We start from the raw sequence: 18,147 nt of genomic DNA on the forward strand, positions 1-18,147 counted from the left end.
AAGAAATATTATATAGACTTGCCTTTTTATTTTCATTTTTACATATAGATAAATTGAATACAGACCAAAGAAAACCTGTTAGATTTACCCCGCAGCTGAATTATATTTTATGTTTAACCACTAAAGACACATCAGAGCCAGCGGCGCATATCAGAAGGTCTATCCCAGGAGAGGCTGCTCTCGGCGGATACATGAGGACTGAGCTCCCGCTGATCGAGTGGAGCTCACCGTCTACGAGATCGGCGAAACACATTTTTAAATAGGCGCTGTCTTTATAAATAAACAACAGATTTGAGTTTGAAACAACTACATTCTCGCCTGAAATACTTTTAAAATTACATTTCATGACACAATAACAGTAATATTTTGAAAATGTTGATCCGAATAAATGGTGGTTGAACTCAACCAATGCTGCGTGAACTCAACCAATCAGCATGTTTAGCGCCAAAGTCCCGCCCCTGAAAGTTCCGGAACTTTAAAAAAGTACCACCTCGCCAGCAGGGACTTTCTGGGGGGCATTTTTTTACCCGGAACTTTTATTTAGTTCCTGGTTCCTGCGGTGGAAACACACCAAGTACCGGACCAAGTCCCTAGTTCCTGGGTAAAGTTCCTGCGGTGGAAACGCGGCTACTGAGTACTAGCCATAGTTCCTGGGTAAAGTTCCAGTGTTGGAAACGCTGCATTTGCTGGCCAAAACTAGTTTAGCGGCCCTGATGGCCCAGGTCATTTGCACCTTGGCTCCAGACGCAGAGAGTGCTTATGTGTGAACAATGGGCATTGGTGATTGAATTAGCCTGTGATTAACAGGTCATTGATGTAGTCTCTCTTGCCCTTCACCTCTGGCAACATAATAAAAATCATACAGACGAGATCCTCAACACATGCATTTCAAATGACAAAGTGCTCACAAAATCTCAATAAAGATTTATGATGTGTATACATTAATGATATACATTCATATATATAAATCTTATTGTCTTATGTAGAGTGATGCTACAGTTTCAATCTCTGCTACGTGTGGATATAAAGTGGAACGAAAAGTCGCACCTCACAGGACCACCGTGCTACATTAATACAGACATAGAACAATGAAGTAAAACAGTATAAACCTATACACTACTAACCTACTGACAGATTTTGACTATAAATATACTATATACATTTTTACCTACACAAACTAAAAAATACAAACTATACGAATGTTTCACATAAATACTGCACCTATACACTACTAACAGATTTTTACTATAAATATACTATTTACGTGTGTGTGTGTGTGTTTACCTATACATAAATGGAAAAAAAAAGATGATACGAGTGCTTCACATAATACTGTACCTGTGCAAAAAAAAAAATCGTAAGTTAAGAAGCTGGCTGGGGAACAGTGCAATATGATTTGTAGTGGATGAGCATGTAAACATACACATTGTATTTTTTGGGATTATGTACACAAAGCAGTGTGTGAAAGGTCTCTAGTGCACATAGAGAAGTGTGTGTTACTACAACTGCGTGTAGCCCACTTTGAAATAAATTTCAGAAAGTTTTTTTTCTTTTATTAATTTGGGGGGTGATCGAGGGGCGGAGGAGGTGAGATGGTCCATGTTTCAGGAGGTAGGGGGTTTGTTTGGGTTTTAGGAAGAGAGTGGGGTTATTTGAGTTCAGGGCTCTCACCAGGTGGGCAGGTTTTCATATTTTTTTGAAGCACCCCTGGGCGCCGCAATTGGCTAGCTAGCGGATCCCCACCTGCTGTTAGCATTCCATTGACTCCCATCCATTTTCCGTCACTTTGACAGCAAATAACTTTACATCTGAGGCATTTAAAGCCTCCATTTGTCCATTCATTATTTCTAAAAAAAAAAACATGAAAATGTATAAAAGGCCCCATTACCTTGTATCTTTTGCCGCGTTTCCACCGAAATTACCCGGAACATTTGTACCAGGAACTTTTTTTCCCAGGAACTTTTTTCCCCCCAGACCTGTTGCTTTCTGTGTTTCCACCGTGGTGTAAAGTACCGGGTAGATTAGGCAAATAGACTGGTGACGTAGGTCTGCGCGCGTTTCTCAATACAAAGTACCGCTGAAAAAAAAAAAAAAAAAAAGTACGCTGATTTTGGACGTGCATCCTCGGTAGTTGGTTCAGACTTTGTGCGTTCCTCTCGGGAGTGTGATGTCCGCGACGACGCAAGTCCGGTAAATCTATAAACAGCAGCGTACTTGATAACTTCAGTCTGCTCGTCCTGGCTACTGCAATTTTCCTTACTGTATATTTACAATAAAACGAAATATGATATCAAATACCACTGCCTCCTTTCATTTTCATTTAAGCATAATAACAACTGCAGAAATGTACTTAGTTCAGGGAAATGTGTATACAGCCATTACAATGAAACGAAATATTATATAAATTCGCCTTTTTTATTTTGCATTTTAACATATAGATAAATTGAATACAGACCAAAGAAAACCTGTTAGATTTACCCCGCAGCTGAATTATATGTTATGTTTAACCACTAAAGACACATCAGAGCCAGCGGCACATATCAGAAGGTCTATCCCAGGAGAGGCTGCTCTATGCGGATACATGAGGACTGAGCTCCCGCTGATCGAGTGGAGCTCACCGTCTACGAGATCGGCGAAACACATTTTTAAATAGGCGCTGTCTTTATAAATAAACCACAGATTTGAGTTTTAAACAACTACATTCTCGCCTGAAATACTTTTAAAATTACATTTTATGACACAATAACAGTAATATTTGAAAATGATCCGAATAAATGGTGGTTGAACTCAACCAATGCTGCGTGAACTCAGATCGCTTTGGCTACTGCAATTTTCCCCTCAGTATATTTACAATAAAACGAAATAGGATATAAAATACCAATGCCTCCTTTCATTTTCATTTAAACATAATAACAGCTGCAGAAATGTACTTAGTTCAGGGATAAGTGTAACGTTATATACAGCCATTACAATGAAATAAATATTATATAGACTTGCCTTTTTATTTTCATTTTTACATATAGATAAATTGAATACAGACCAAAGAAAACCTGTTAGATTTACCCCGCAGCTGAATTATATTTTATGTTTAACCACTAAAGACACATCAGAGCCAGCGGCACAGAAGGTCTATCCCAGGAGAGGCTGCTCTCTGTGGATACAGGAGGACTGAGCTCCCGCTAATCGAGTGGAGCTCATCGTCTATGAGATCGGCGAAACACATTTTTAAATAGGCGCTGTCTTTATAAATAAACAACAGATTTGAGTTGTAAACAACTACATTCTCGCCCGAAATACTTTTAAAATTACATTTCATGACACAATAACAGTAATATTTTGAAAATGTTGATCCGAATAAATGGTGGTTGAACTCAACCAATGCTGCGTGAACTCAACCAATCAGCATGTTTAGCGCCAAAGTCCCGCCCCCGAAAGTTCCGGAACTTTAAAAAAGTACCACCTCGCCAGCAGGGACTTTCTGGGGGGCATTTTTTTACCCGGAACTTTTATTTAGTTCCTGGTTCCTGTGGTGGAAACACACCAAGTACCGGACCAAGTCCCTAGTTCCTGGGTAAAGTTCCTGCGGTGGAAACGCGGCTTTACATTGTGTCCCCATAGAAGCAGTTTTTGTAAAAAATAGGCTAACGATTGCATCATAACCTGCAACTCTCTGTCGCACAGTAGAGAAATTACCGTATGGACAGGAGGAGAAGCTCGCAGGCAATCTTTTACTGTCTATGAGGCAATCGGGGGGACGTGGAGGCATGACGTCAAGGGAGAAGCCCATAGAGAGTCCATAAAAGCAACGGAATAAATTATTCAACAACGTCTGCAAGATTTGGTGGGTGATTCAGATTTTTCTTGGTACAGTGGTTAGAAGACTTACAGGTTGCACACGTGACATTTAAGTCATCAAGTTCAGTTTGAGTCTGCGCAGTACGCTTGACCCCCAGGAAGTGCGTGCTTCTAATTGACTTCACTTTTCTCTGTTGAATCCAATGGGGTCACTGTGTCCATTTCTTTTACTGTCTATGACTCTCACAGCCTGGGGGAAAAAGCTGTTGAGTGTTCTGGTTATGGGTGGGCAATATAGCCTCAAAATTATATCACAATATTTCAAGGATAAATGCGATAACTATATTTATTACTATATATAAATACAATTTATTACTATATATATATATATATATATATATATATATATATATATATATATATATATATATATATATACACACACACACACACACACATACACACACAGTACAGACCAAAAGTTTGGAAACGTTAACACTACTGTTTTTGAAAGAAGTTTCTTCTGCTCATCAAGCCTGCATTTATTTGATCAAAAATACAGAAAAAACTGTAATATTGTAAAATATTATTACAACTTAAAATAATAGTTTCCTATTTGAATATACTTAAAAAAATTATTTGAAAAGCAAAATGTTATTGATAGTGTAAAAAACTAACTTTGAAACATATGCTGATTGATGGACTAGTATTACTACTTACTACTAGAGCCCGATGCACAAAGGGTGGTGTTCGAGAGGGCTCTCTGTTCACAAATTGGATCTCTGTTCACGAATTGGATCTAGAACTTGCATTACCGAGCTAAAGATGATCGATTATTGAACATTTCGAATTAATTACTTCAAGTTCACTTGTAAAGCACATAAAGCTATCAATTAACTTTTATTTCATGCATGAGTCATATGGATCGGTTTAACAATGCAAAGTGTGAATTATAGGATAATCTTTGTGTCATGATGAGCATGTATACACGCTCACAAGGAGTTGCTAGATGAACAGGCTACTGCACTCAGTTTTTTGTTTCAGTGGAGAATCAGTTGCTGTTTTGGTTAAAAGTAATCACTTTGGTAATCTAAAATACTTTTCAGATGTAACTGTAATCAGATTACCCTATTTATAATCCTATTTATAATGGATTATAATGAAATACAATTACTCATATTTTGAATTTTAAATACGTAACACGGTTAAATGTATTTCGTTACTCCCCAGTGCTGGGGATAGCCCATTTGAAATGTCAAATTAATTCAACATTTCTCTAAACTTCATTTGTCTTTTCAAATGAATTCTTCAACTGAATTAATCTGTAATTAGCTATGCCTTCATGAGGACTAGACCACAATTTAGTCTTCATATTCAAAAATAAAATCTAAAGCTCTTCAAATGCAAATTCAGCAGTTTTCAACTGCATTGAGTTTGTGCAGGAACAATTCAATTTAGTAATACATAATAAATAACTAGGGATGCACCGGTTGACCGGCCATAAATTGGAACCGGACGGTTTTAGCTTAAAATACGCAATCGGCCGGTTTTTGGTCTTTTTTTGGCCGATTTTTCCGGACGTGCGCCCGCTTGCACAGACTACATTGTAATCATTCGCTATCATGTCGTTTGCAGAGGAAGTATTTCGAAATCTGTGTGCAGGACACGGGCAGCCGTTCAGCGCTGCAAGTGCAGAGCTACACTTCTGAGGTACAGATAGCAGGAAGCGATCAGCAGCTTGTTTACTGGCGCACAAATAAAAGTCTTTCCTGTGCGCACTGAAGCTGTGCAAGCGTATACTGTACCGGTCCGTGCCCTGAACACGAGTAGACCGTGAAGAGTTGTTCAGCTCAACTTCTCGCGTGTAGGATGATTATGTTTATTTTACCTTAAAATTAAATCGACTTAATTTGATTTAAAAATCACCTACTGTAGCACAATGAAAAAAGTTTTCATTCATCCAATTAAAATATTTTAGGGTAATGATTCACATCTATATTTTTTTAACTTGAGACAATAGTTTCAACCCAATTCAAAAACAAAAGCTAAATGCTGATGTCTGTAGCATCTATGTTTGTATTGAATGTAGGCTACTTACTGTGCAGTAACTGCTGTTAATTTCAGATGGTTACGGTTTTTGTTTTCAATAGTCAAAAGCCAGTTTGGCCTATTAAATACCAAATAAAAATCTTGTTTATGCACACTTTCCTTCTTTCTTGCTTGTTGCTTAATAATAATTGGAAATCGGTATCGGAATCGAATATGGTAAAATTTTTATTTGTGCTGAATGACACATGAGCAGTAATCTCTAAATAAATCTAGCCAAACCTGTGCTCGCTCATCTTTGTCTGCAAGCACGCATGCACTCTCACGACGATCTAATGCCCTGTGTGTCGGATTTTTAAAAACAAATAGGCTAGGCCAAAAGGCAGTCACAGGCGGGCCACAGTTACGTTTGGGATAATTTTATTTTAAATGCCATAATGTCAGTTGAAAACATTGCACAACAAGCACCACAAAACCATGTAAAGAGGCGTGTTCAGTGGTCAGGACACAGTCAACAAAGTAAATGACCTCAAACGTATAGCGCACTCTTCATTTTATCAAATGATCATAATCACATATATTCATTGTATAATCCTGCTACTAGCATTTTAGTTAGACTAAAACCCCATTAATTCAAGTGAGAAAGTGTTTTGTGTGTGTGTGTGTCTGTATGGCTTTTGCACATCTTGTCATTCCAGGGACCGCTGCCTGCAATAGATGCATTTTGCAGCATTGTGGTTAACGATTAATCAATGAATTGATCGTTAATTAAAACAACAATCGATTATGGAATATATACAATACACATATATATGTTTTGAAGATTTACCCATTTTAACTCGTTTAATTGCCATAAGCAAATTATGACTTAAAACATTTGATCAAACTCACAACGAACAATTAATCTTGCTCAGGATCTTAAGTTACAATGGAGTACATGTGTAAGAATTGAATTTATACATTGACAGCTTCTGTAAATATTGTATTCTGTAAATACTGCACGTGTTCACTTACGATTTACATGGCAAACTTATGCCTTTTATTTATTTTCAGTTCCATAGTTACAGAAATGGAGCTAGACACAATAAATACACATAAAACATATTGACATCTTCAATATTCAGCATAATAAAAATATTATGAATGCTCAGTGTTCACTTCGGTTAGAACAAACCTTTAGATTTTTTAATGAATCTCTATGAACAAATAATGACTCAAAAAGAATATTCTTACTTAACAACTAGCTAAAAAAAAAACAAAAAAAACATATATATATATATATATATATATATATATATATATATAGCTAGCTAGCTCCAGGTCATCAGTTACAAAAGCAGACAACAAGGCAAAAGGCAAAAATTATAATTAAGGACACAAGGTGAACACAAACACAAAACAATCGTATAAATCATCGACAGCTTCTAAGAAAAATATTAATATTTAAAATTACAGTTGGCTAGAAACCATTTTTATTTATTTATTCAGGTCAACATACATTTTGAGATTTTTACTTAGCCTAATGAGCATTTAAAATCCAACAAATAATTCACATAATTAATCTTCAAGCTTAATCGCAAGTAATTTACATATCCTAAAGCATATTAACAGCTTATAAGAAATCGATATGAATATTATGGACACACACTGAACTTGGTTAATACCACACATATGGGTAAGAGCTTATGGTAGAAGTATGTATTATAAAAATAATAATAATAATAATAATAATAATAATAATAATAATAATAACAACAATATAAACAGCACATTCTATATTTGAGTAGGCCTATAACTGAAACAAGTGGTTCCCTTTCAAGGGAACTTCGAACTGTGTCCTCTAGGGGTCGCTATGGGGAACACGTCCCTGCCAGTGTGACTATAAACAGGCACCTGGAGAACACATCATTCTCTTCTTCGTCTTCACTGACTGTTCTGTTTGAAGCGTGCATCTAAAAGAACTGGTAAGAGCGATCTTTCTCTGTCTATCATGGCAACTACAAGCAAGCGTTTAGACAATGTGTGCATCCATGTCGGCGTTATTTGACACCCGATGATACAAACAATCTTTTGCGTCATTTGTTTGAGAGAAGAGCACGTACGCGATGCCTTTGAGGAGGCAATCTGCGTGCATTGTGAGCGTTTTTTCAATGAAGAAACTCCGCTCTCGTTCATCTCTCTTTCAGAGGAAAAAAAGGGAAAAAAAGGCAGGGATCTGCTCCCCGCGGTTCAGGACCCACAGCTGCTGAGGCACGGAGTAGAATGAGCTTGTGAAAATTACAGGTGGATCTGTCTGAATGGTTTAGAGAGGGACTTTCCCTTTCGTGCTCGTAATGGCGGTGGATGAGAGAGAGCCTAGGGAGGACGATGTTATATATTTAACACTTTCTGATACTGAGGTTAGAACTCTGCTGGGTTTTTACCCAGGAAAAGTCACACTCTTCCCCAACCTGCAGGCAGGAATCATGGGTCACGAGAAGGTAAGCAGAACCTAAGGGATGTGATCCAGACGAGGCAGTGTTCATGCCCGAATCAGAGCAATACCTAGGTATCTATTTTTAACTTCTGCTTTAATACTCCCCTTCCTAATTCTCCTGTAACCACTAGCTCTCCACCTGATCGAGGTTAGGTGGAAACTTTTCGCATAACAGTCTTCTATGCTGGACCTATAATGTTTTTGGCTGGTTCTATGTTCATTGCAACCACATTACTGATGGTCCGGACTAAAAGGAGGCGCCCCTTGAATGGGGCTCCAGCCCAGTAGGGTGGGTGAGTATGTAACCCATTCTGTATATACTTATGTGGTTTAAATTGCTGGTGGTTATGTGTCTACTAATAAACTGTGAGTTTCCTTTGCAGTGCTGAGTTACAGTGTTTACTAAACACTAGTCAGCACCAGCCACCCGGCTTCATGTTCCGGTATTAGGCGGCTGAGATCACAGGTTTCTACAGGAGCCTCCTTGATCATCAGGCCTGGTACAGCACTGCAGGGAATTCCATGGATGTCCAGCCAGGTCACCCTGAGGGGTCTCCTGGCCACTTAGTTGTGCCGTCACATACAGCGGGAAGTGGAAATGGCAGTTACAGAAGTCTTCTTGTATATGCTGCCTCTGTGATTCTTAGGAACCTTTAGGTACACACGCTAAGCTTTGTTTACTTTCTCAAAACCACATGGTGGTCAGTGTGCAAGTGAACATTTTGCACACTTTCTAAAATCCACATAAGTGGTAAGTGTGCAAGCAAGACTCTGCGCACTTTCTGAAATCCTGTATGGTAATGGTAACACAACTCACTGGAAACTCTAGTCCCATCAAGAGGGGAATATTTCTCTTGTTAAGTGAAACTTTTTTATGCAGCGCATATAAATTCTGGTAACACTTTACAATACTGTTTCTTACTTACTACATAACTAATAAGGAATTATTGAAGAACTAACAAGTGCATATTCTCTTCCACCTGTTTACGAGTGACAGAAGCACTGTTTAATTAACACACTGCACTGATCCCTCCAGCGATAACAAACACTGGAGCCATGGAAATGATGGACGCTGTGTTTAACAGCCTCATGTAAATTTGTGTAATTTCACCATACATTGACATTCTGTGCTCTTCGTGTACCTGTTGGAGCAGTGCTTGTGCCTGAACATTGCTGATTGCACTTGTTCCTTGTCCATTTGATTTATGGGCGTCCAGACCATTGGCCTGATCTGCTGTTGGATGGACAGATGAGAGTTAATGAATCAGCAACTGTGAGACAGACATGCAGATGTTATGAGTCAAAACATCATAGCTCACCTCCTTGTGCTCCGTTTTCCATGCTGCTTTTATTTTGATCTGCTGGGTGGCCACTGGAATCTGTTCAGAGAGAAAACGTGTTAAGAACCAGTGCAGCTCTTTTCAACAAGTAAAAATTTATTGGCTGGACAATTTCATTGATTAATTCGCATTAATGTTTTGCCATCATTTTTTTTTTCTGTTCTGAATAAAAAATATTAGCAGTGAGAAATTTTGACAATCCACCAATGTTGATGTAAGTGCTGATGAAGTGCTCACATTTGACGAGCTATATGGAGCATAACATAATCACTAGTCCTGAGTGGCGATTCACACAAAAGGAAATTGTGCTGAAATAAATGAGATGCTGCAGTGAAACAGGAAAAATACAAAGTTATGAGATGTCAGTTGAACTAATTTTTATTCTAGCACCACGTTTCTTTAACCCTTGTGTGGTGTTCATATTTTTATTACTCCGGCACAATTAAAAAATATATATATATGTTAAAATACTCAATAGATATTTGATATTTGCCCTTTAACTTGGTCAGATCCCATTTATTAATTAAACTGCTACAAACTTGTGCAGGAACATTAGGGGTGGTAATGCAAAACTCACACTTACACTCACACTCTCACAGACGCTCTCTCTTCTTTGTGTCTCTCATGAACACACATACCCATACTAATAGCAGTCCCAGACAGTAGGAGGACAGAGTGAAAGTACAAAGGACCTACAATTTCCACACTTTTATTTAGTGGTGGGCCGTTATCGGCGTAATATTGCCGTTAATCTATTCTCAAAGTTGGGTTGGGAGCTGGGTCTATACTAAGCAAGCTATGATGACTTTCACCTTGATATTTTATATAACTGACCGGCTGAGGCCAGCCTAAAAAGGTGCTCAGGACAGTTGACGGGCCACTGATGCGCATCGTCACAAAGGCTACAGGTGTCAAGGTACAGAAACCAAATAATTACATGTAAAATAGCAATGGATAGTCTTCAATGTAAAAATGAAATATACAATCAAACCTACATTTGATTGTATTACAGTTTTACTTTATACAGTACAGACCAAAAGTTTGGAAACATTACAATTTTTTTATGTTTTTGAAAGAAGTTTCTTCTGCTCATCAAGCCTGCATTTATTTGATCAAAAATACAGAAAAAAACAGTTATATTGTGAAATATTACTACAACTTAAAATAATAGTTTTCTATTTGAATATACAAAAAAAAAAAAAAAAAAAAAAGTATTCCTGTGATGCAAAGCTGAATTTTCCGCATCATTACGCCAGCCTTCAGTGTCGCATGTAACATCCAGTCTATCACATGATCTGTTAGAAATCATTCTAATATTCTGATTTATCATGAGTGTTGGAAACAGTTCTGCTGTCTAATATATTTGATGAATAAAAGGTTAAAAATAACTGCATTTATTAAAAAAAAAAAAAAATCTAATAATATATATTCTAACAATATATTTTCTTTACTATCACTTTTTATCAATTTAACACATCCTTGCTGAATAAAAGTATTGATTTTATTTAAAAAGAAGAAAAAAAATACTGACCCCAAATTACTGACCAGTAGTGTATATTATTACAAAATATTTATATCCTTTTTGTTTTCTCGTTATAACGACTTAATCTTCTCATTATCTCGACATAACGGAAGTCGTTTTCTCGTTATAACGACTTATTTTTCTCGTTATCTCGACATAATGAAGTTTGTTTTCTCGTTATAAGGACTTATTTTTCTCGTTATCTCGACATAACGAAAGTTTGTTTTCTCGTTATAACGACATGACTGTTGCTATAGTAATGAACTCAACTTTGAAAGGCATCTGATGGACAACCATGCAGGCGCTCTTACTGTAGCCTATATTTCAGCAAATTTAACTTCGCCTAGGTAATAACGTCTACAATACTGTATATAAATAAAGGCTGATCAATCACTGTTGATTTTTCCAGAGACAGTACAACAAACGTTTTGTTTTTGTAATTAACATGTTTAAATGGCAACACCGCAAAATTAGAGCTGCTTGGATTAAACTCACTTTTAATTTTCCCTATATTTGAAATAAAATTATATATAATTTGTAATTTGTAGTAGTCATTATATGATGTGGCAGATATCATGTGTGTTACAAGCTTCTGTTTGAAAAGAGCGTCCATGTGTAGGACTACGTGTAGTGTGTGTGTGTGTAGAAAAAACGATTACAACATTATAGAACAAAACTGAATTAAATAAGCCTATGGATTTTACATATACATCACATTTCTCATTAATATGGTTAACAATAAAGATTAGTAATAAGGAAAAGAAGCACATCAGCCTACATCGTTAAATCCCGTCCTACTGTACATAAACAGAATACAGTGACGTCAACCTTGGTTTTGATAAGCAGTTATTTTATGACACAGTTGGTGAAACTCATGCATCTAGCAGGAACTTAATACACAAAATATTCATATTGATTCAAGCATATTTAACATTTATGAATTAATTAAATGTCAGTAATGAAGACTGCACAAATTATAGCGATCACGAGGAAGGTCCGCGTACAGTAAAGTGGATAGTGTACAACACCGCATCAGTTATATTCAGGTCTATAGTGCCACCTGCTGGTGCAGACGAGAAAATTAAGTCGTTATAACGAGAAAACAAGAAGAAAAAATATTATAATGCATGGCCGCTTAGAACTTCCGTACAGAAGAAACTTCTTTCAAAACATTAAAAATAGTAATGTTTCCAAACTTTTGGTCTGTACTGTACATAGCAAAACTGTAATAATGTAAGAAATGTTGAAGGTGTCTAAATAAATGTAGGTTTAATTGTATATTTCATTTTTACATTGAAGACTATCCAGTGCTATTTTACATTTAATTATTTGGTTTCTGTACCTTGACACCTACAAACTTGAAAAAAAAAAACTTAAACATTGTGTAAATAGCACAAATAAATGAAAATAAATGAACATACAAATTAAACAATTTAAAACAGGGCCCACTGGTACAACCTTCACTACGGCCCTGCTCACGCCTGTTTCACACATAATCTGTCTGCAGTGCGTATGCAGTCCGTGTGTGTTACGTATGTGGTGCAGCACAGACTCGATGTGCCTTCACACACAGGGCCGGTGTAAGCTCAAATGCCGCTCTAGGCAGAGCACAATCGTGCTGTAAACAAATAAAAAAAAAACAATTCTATAAAATTACACAAAAAAAAAAGGAAAACGTGTAATCATGGTTTCAGTAGTTTTTTTTTTCAAACTGCAGCGTTAAAAAAGTACACAATGCAACAGCTGCTTAATTTCTACTTTATAGTGTACAGAATAAAACTAAACATATGCAGACAACTTTTTAGCTCTTAAGTACTGGAGGTATCTTTCCTTGACTGATACACACGAACACACATTCACACAACTATTGTGAGCCTACATTTCAGAAGCGTGCGCGTCGGGCTTTTGCAGCGGCAAACGCTTTGATTGCGTCCTTGAGTTTAACTTGTACTTCGGAGATAATTATTAATCAGTTTAAGCTTTGAGAAACTGCGTTCTCCAGAGCTCACAGTGACGGGGAGAGTGAAAAGCACTATCAATGCTACAAAAACATTTGGAAAAATTAATTCCATCCCTTTTTCACAGATGAATTTAAGCGCATCCAGTGGTTTAGCTCCAACAACCAGGCGTAGAGCTGTAATTGGGCTTAGGCCCGACAGGACCCGAGCCCGACAAGTACATTTTGATTGACAGCTTTTTTAAAGCCCGAACCCGTTTACGGCCCGACATTATTTAAATGTGTGCAAGCACACAACTCTTTTGCCTTTTGTCAATAATGAGTCATTTATACATGTTTCTGTCACGATAGGTATTGGGGAAAAACACAAAGAGAGGGTAGATCCAAATGCAGGTAAGGGTTTTATTTAAACAGAGGGGTAAATACAAAATAAACAGTCATGAGAGACAAATCAAACAAAAAGGGAACCGGATGAAACGGGGAACTCGGAAGAACGGAAAGGTAGAGGAAGTCTGGTGGAACGAGAGAATGAGACACATAGGGTAAGACAAAGCAAGACTGATGGACCTGAAACACAATGACATCAGACAAGGACTCCGTGACATAGACTAAGACAGACTGGGTATTTATACACAGAAGGATAATTGGGAAACAGGAGACAGGTGGGGTGAACAATCAATCAGGTAACAAGGAGGAAGGTGACCATATAAGGGAACAGGAAGTGATCTGGGACAGGCACCGTGAGAAGGAGGACATCTAGTGGAACCCCGGGGAACAACAACCCAGACACTGTGACAGTACCCCCCCTCTACGGAGCGGCTACCAGACGCTTAAAGACAAAACATGACACAGAGACCAGGAGGGAGGCGGACAGGTGGAGGCTCAGGGGGAGGGACGGAGGGCCAGAAAAGGAACACATGGGGGACAAACACCAGAAATGATACATAAAACCGGGAGATCAGGAGGGAGGAGGACCGGAGGAGGTACAGGGGGAGGGACGGAGGGCCAGACTAAACTAAAGAGAACAGACAGAAACAGAACTCAAAAAACACAAAACATAAGTCCATGAAGGACATGTTGAGGCGTCCACTAGGACGGAGCAGATGACCACCACAGCCGTGTGGTCAAGGCCAGAGCCCTCCAGGGCGGAGCGGAAGACCACCACGTCTCTGTGGTCGAGGCCGGAGTCCACCAGGTCGGAGCAGAAGACCACCACGTCCTCATGGTCATCACCAGAGTCCCCCAGGGTGGAGCGGACGACCACCACGTCCTCGTGGTCACCGCCAGAGTCCCCCAGGGCGGAGCGGATGACCACCACGTCCTCGTGGTCACCGCCAGAGTCTCCCAGGGCGGAACCGAAGACCACCACGGCCTTGTGGTCACCGCCTCGGGAACTGTAACGGACACCGCCTCGGGAACAACATCGGGCACCGCCTCGGGAACAACCTCGGGCACCGCCTCGGGAACAGCATCGGGCACCGCCTCGGGAACAGCATCGGGCACCGCCTCGGGAACAGCATCGGGCTCCGCCTCGGGAACTGCATCGGGCTCCGCCTCGGGAACTGCATCGGGCTCCGCCTCGGGAACGACCTCGGCCTCGGGAACAGCATCGGGCTCCGCCTCGGGAACTGCATCGGGCTCCGCCTCGGGAACAGCATCGGGCTCCGCCTCGGGAACAGCATCGGGCTCCGCCTCGGGAACTGCATCGGGCACCGCCTCGGGAACTGCATCGAGCACCGCCTCGGGAACTGCATCGAGCACCGCCTCGGGAACTGCATCGGGCTCCGCCTCGGAAACAGCATCGGGCACCGCCTCGGGAACTGCATCGGGAACTGCATCGGGCTTCGCCTCGGGAACTGCATCGGGCACCGCCTCGGGAACTGCATCGGGCACCGCCTCGGGAACTGCATCGGGCACCGCCTCGGAAACTGCATCGGGCACCGCCTCGGGAACTGCATCGGGCACCGCCTCGGGAACTGCATCGGGCACCGCCTCGGGAACTGCATCGGGAACTGCATCGGGCTTCGCCTCGGGAACTGCATCGGGCACCGCCTCGGGAACTGCATCGGGCACCGCCTCGGGAACTGCATCGGGCACCGCCTCGGAAACTGCATCGGGCACCGCCTCGGGAACTGCATCGGGCACCGCCTCGGGAACTGCATCGGGCACCGCCTCGGGAACTGCATCGAGCACCGCCTCGGGAACTGCATCGAGCACCGCCTCGGGAACTGCATCGGGCTCCGCCTCGGGAACTGCATAGGGCACCGCCTCGGAAACAGCATCGGGCACCGCCTCGGGAACTGCATCGGGAACTGCATCAGGCTTCGCCTCGGGAACTGCATCGGGCACCGCCTCGGGAACTGCATCGGGCACCGCCTCGGAAACAGTATCGGGCACCGCCTCGGGAACTGCATCGGGCACCGCCTCGGGAACTGCATCGGGCTCCGCCTCGGGAACTGCATCGGGCACCGCCTCGGAAACAGCATCGGGAACTGCATCGGGCTTCGCCTCGGGAACTGCATCGGGCTTCGCCTCGGGAACTGCATCGGGCTCCGCCTCGGGAACTGCCTCGGCCTCGGCCTCGGGAACAGCATCGGGCACCGCCTCGGGAACTGCATCGGGCTCCGCCTCGGGAACAGCATCGGGCTCCGCCTCGGGAACAGCATCGGGCACCGCCTCGGGAACTGCATCGGGCACCGCCTCGGAAACTGCATCGGGCACCGCCTCGGGAACTGCATCGAGCACCGCCTCGGGAACTGCATCGAGCACCGCCTCGGGAACTGCATCGGGCTCCGCCTCGGGAACTGCATAGGGCACCGCCTCGGAAACAGCATCGGGCACCGCCTCGGGAACTGCATCGGGAACTGCATCGGGCTTCGCCTCGGGAACTGCATCGGGCACCGCCTCGGGAACTGCATCGGGCTCCGCCTCGGGAACTGCATCGGGCACCGCCTCGGAAACAGCATCGGGCACCGCCTCGGGAACTGCATCGGGCTCCGCCTCGGGAACTGCATCGGGCTCCGCCTCGGGAACTGCATCGGGCACCGCCTCGGAAACAGCATCGGGCACCGCCTCGGGAACTGCATCGGGCACCGCCTCGGGAACTGCATCGGGCACCGCCTCGGAAACAGCATCGGGCACCGCCTCGGGAACTGCATCGGGCACCGCCTCGGGAACTGCATCGGGCTCCGCCTCGGGAACTGCATCGGGCACCGCCTCGGAAACAGCATCGGGCACCGCCTCGGGCACCGCCTCGGGAACTGCATCGGGCACCGCCTCGGAAACAGCATCGGGCACCGCCTCGGGAACTGCATCGGGCACCGCCTCGGGAACTGCATCGGGCTCCGCCTCGGGAACTGCATCGGGCACCGCCTCGGGAACAGCCTCGGGCACCGCCTCGGGAACTGCCTCGGGCTCCGCCTCGGGAACAGCAGCTGCCTGTCTCCTCCTCCGCCCTCTACGATGGGGAGTCGGTGGCGTTGAGTCGGCCATCTTGTGCTGTGGTGCTGGGCTGGCGGCCATCTTGGGCTGTGACGCTAGGTTGGCGGCCATCTTGGGCTGTGGGGCTGGGCTGGTGGCCATCTTGGGTTGTGGGGCTGGGTTGGCGGCCATCCTGTGCTGTGGGGTTGGGCTGGCGCCCATCTTGTGCTGTGGGGCTGAGCTGGCAGCCTTGTCTGGACACTCTGGTGTGGTTGTTGCATCCCACTGGGCACGATGGTGCAGGTAATTGGTAAACCCCCAAAAGTCCAGTATCTCTAACCCCTTCATCTCCCATGAAGGTAAAGGATCATCCAGGCAATTATTAAATAAATCCTTTAGTGCTGCATCATTGTAACCTAGCCCGACTGCCATAGTCCAAAACAATTGCGCCAGGCCACCCACCTCACTTCCCTCTTGATGAAGGGTGATTAAGTTCTGGTATCTCCCCCTCCGTTCCTCCATGGTGGCTGGGGAACCGATTCGAAATCCCACACCGCTGGATCTAGGCATGACGGAGTCCTTCTGTCACGATAGGTATTGGGGAAAAACACAAAGAGAGGGTAGATCCAAATGCAGGTAAGGGTTTTATTTAAACAGAGGGGTAAATACAAAATAAACAGTCATGAGAGACAAATCAAACAAAAAGGGAACCGGATGAAACGGGGAACTCGGAAGAACGGAAAGGTAGAGGAAGTCTGGTGGAACGAGAGAATGAGACACATAGGGTAAGACAAAGCAAGACTGATGGACCTGAAACACAATGACATCAGACAAGGACTCCGTGACATAGACTAAGACAGACTGGGTATTTATACACAGAAGGATAATTGGGAAACAGGAGACAGGTGGGGTGAACAATCAATCAGGTAACAAGGAGGAAGGTGACCATATAAGGGAACAGGAAGTGATCTGGGACAGGCACCGTGAGAAGGAGGACATCTAGTGGAACCCCGGGGAACAACAACCCAGACACTGTGACAGTTTTAACATAATTTATTCATAACTAACGTAGATTAGACCACTTGGAAGTTTGAATAAAGAAATAAAATAAATCCTCTGTGACATCGTAACGTCTCAGCATTCTAGACATAGGCTCAGTTAACCTATAAATAGACCAACGCACCAATAAAAACGAGTCATTTTTTTACAAATTAAATTAAGATAAATTTTAAATTAAGATGGGTATTTGGCAATAACGAAATTAAGATAAAGGCTCCGCCAGATTTGCTTCGCACTAGCAGATGATATTTAATAAATAAATAATGCCAACATTAGCGTAAATACTCTGTCCACATGCATTTAAGTCTCAATTAATATTTAGTTATCATTTGAAAAACCATAACTCACAGCGATTAGCTAGGTCTTCATGTTTTTGTGGAGGAAAATGATTGAATCCACTGTAGATGTCTTCAGCGCGTTCATGCGCTCACTGATGGTGCGTCATTATTCCCTCATTATTCCCATAAACATGGTCAAAACTTTTCCACACCTCAAACTTTGCTTTAGTTGCTGGTGCAACCAAAACGTAATC

At 42.4% G+C, this 18,147-nt stretch overlaps 1 protein-coding gene across 2 annotated transcripts in view; it reads right to left on the reverse strand.

Annotated features, from left to right (window-relative positions):
• Positions 1-18,147, reverse strand: part of LOC113088627 (POU domain, class 2, transcription factor 1-like) — an 83,878-nt gene that overhangs the window by 42,866 nt on the left and 22,865 nt on the right. For both annotated transcript variants that reach the window (XM_026255820.1, XM_026255798.1), the window contains exons 2-3: positions 9,637-9,696; positions 9,460-9,551 (exon numbers count right to left, since the gene is read on the reverse strand). In XM_026255820.1, coding sequence (XP_026111605.1) covers positions 9,460-9,551; positions 9,637-9,696 — 152 coding nt within the window. The remainder of the gene's footprint in view (positions 1-9,459; positions 9,552-9,636; positions 9,697-18,147) is intronic.

This window comes from Carassius auratus, chromosome 1 (genome assembly GCF_003368295.1).
Source record: "Carassius auratus strain Wakin chromosome 1, ASM336829v1, whole genome shotgun sequence".
In the NCBI taxonomy this organism is placed as follows: Eukaryota; Metazoa; Chordata; class Actinopteri; order Cypriniformes; family Cyprinidae; genus Carassius; species Carassius auratus.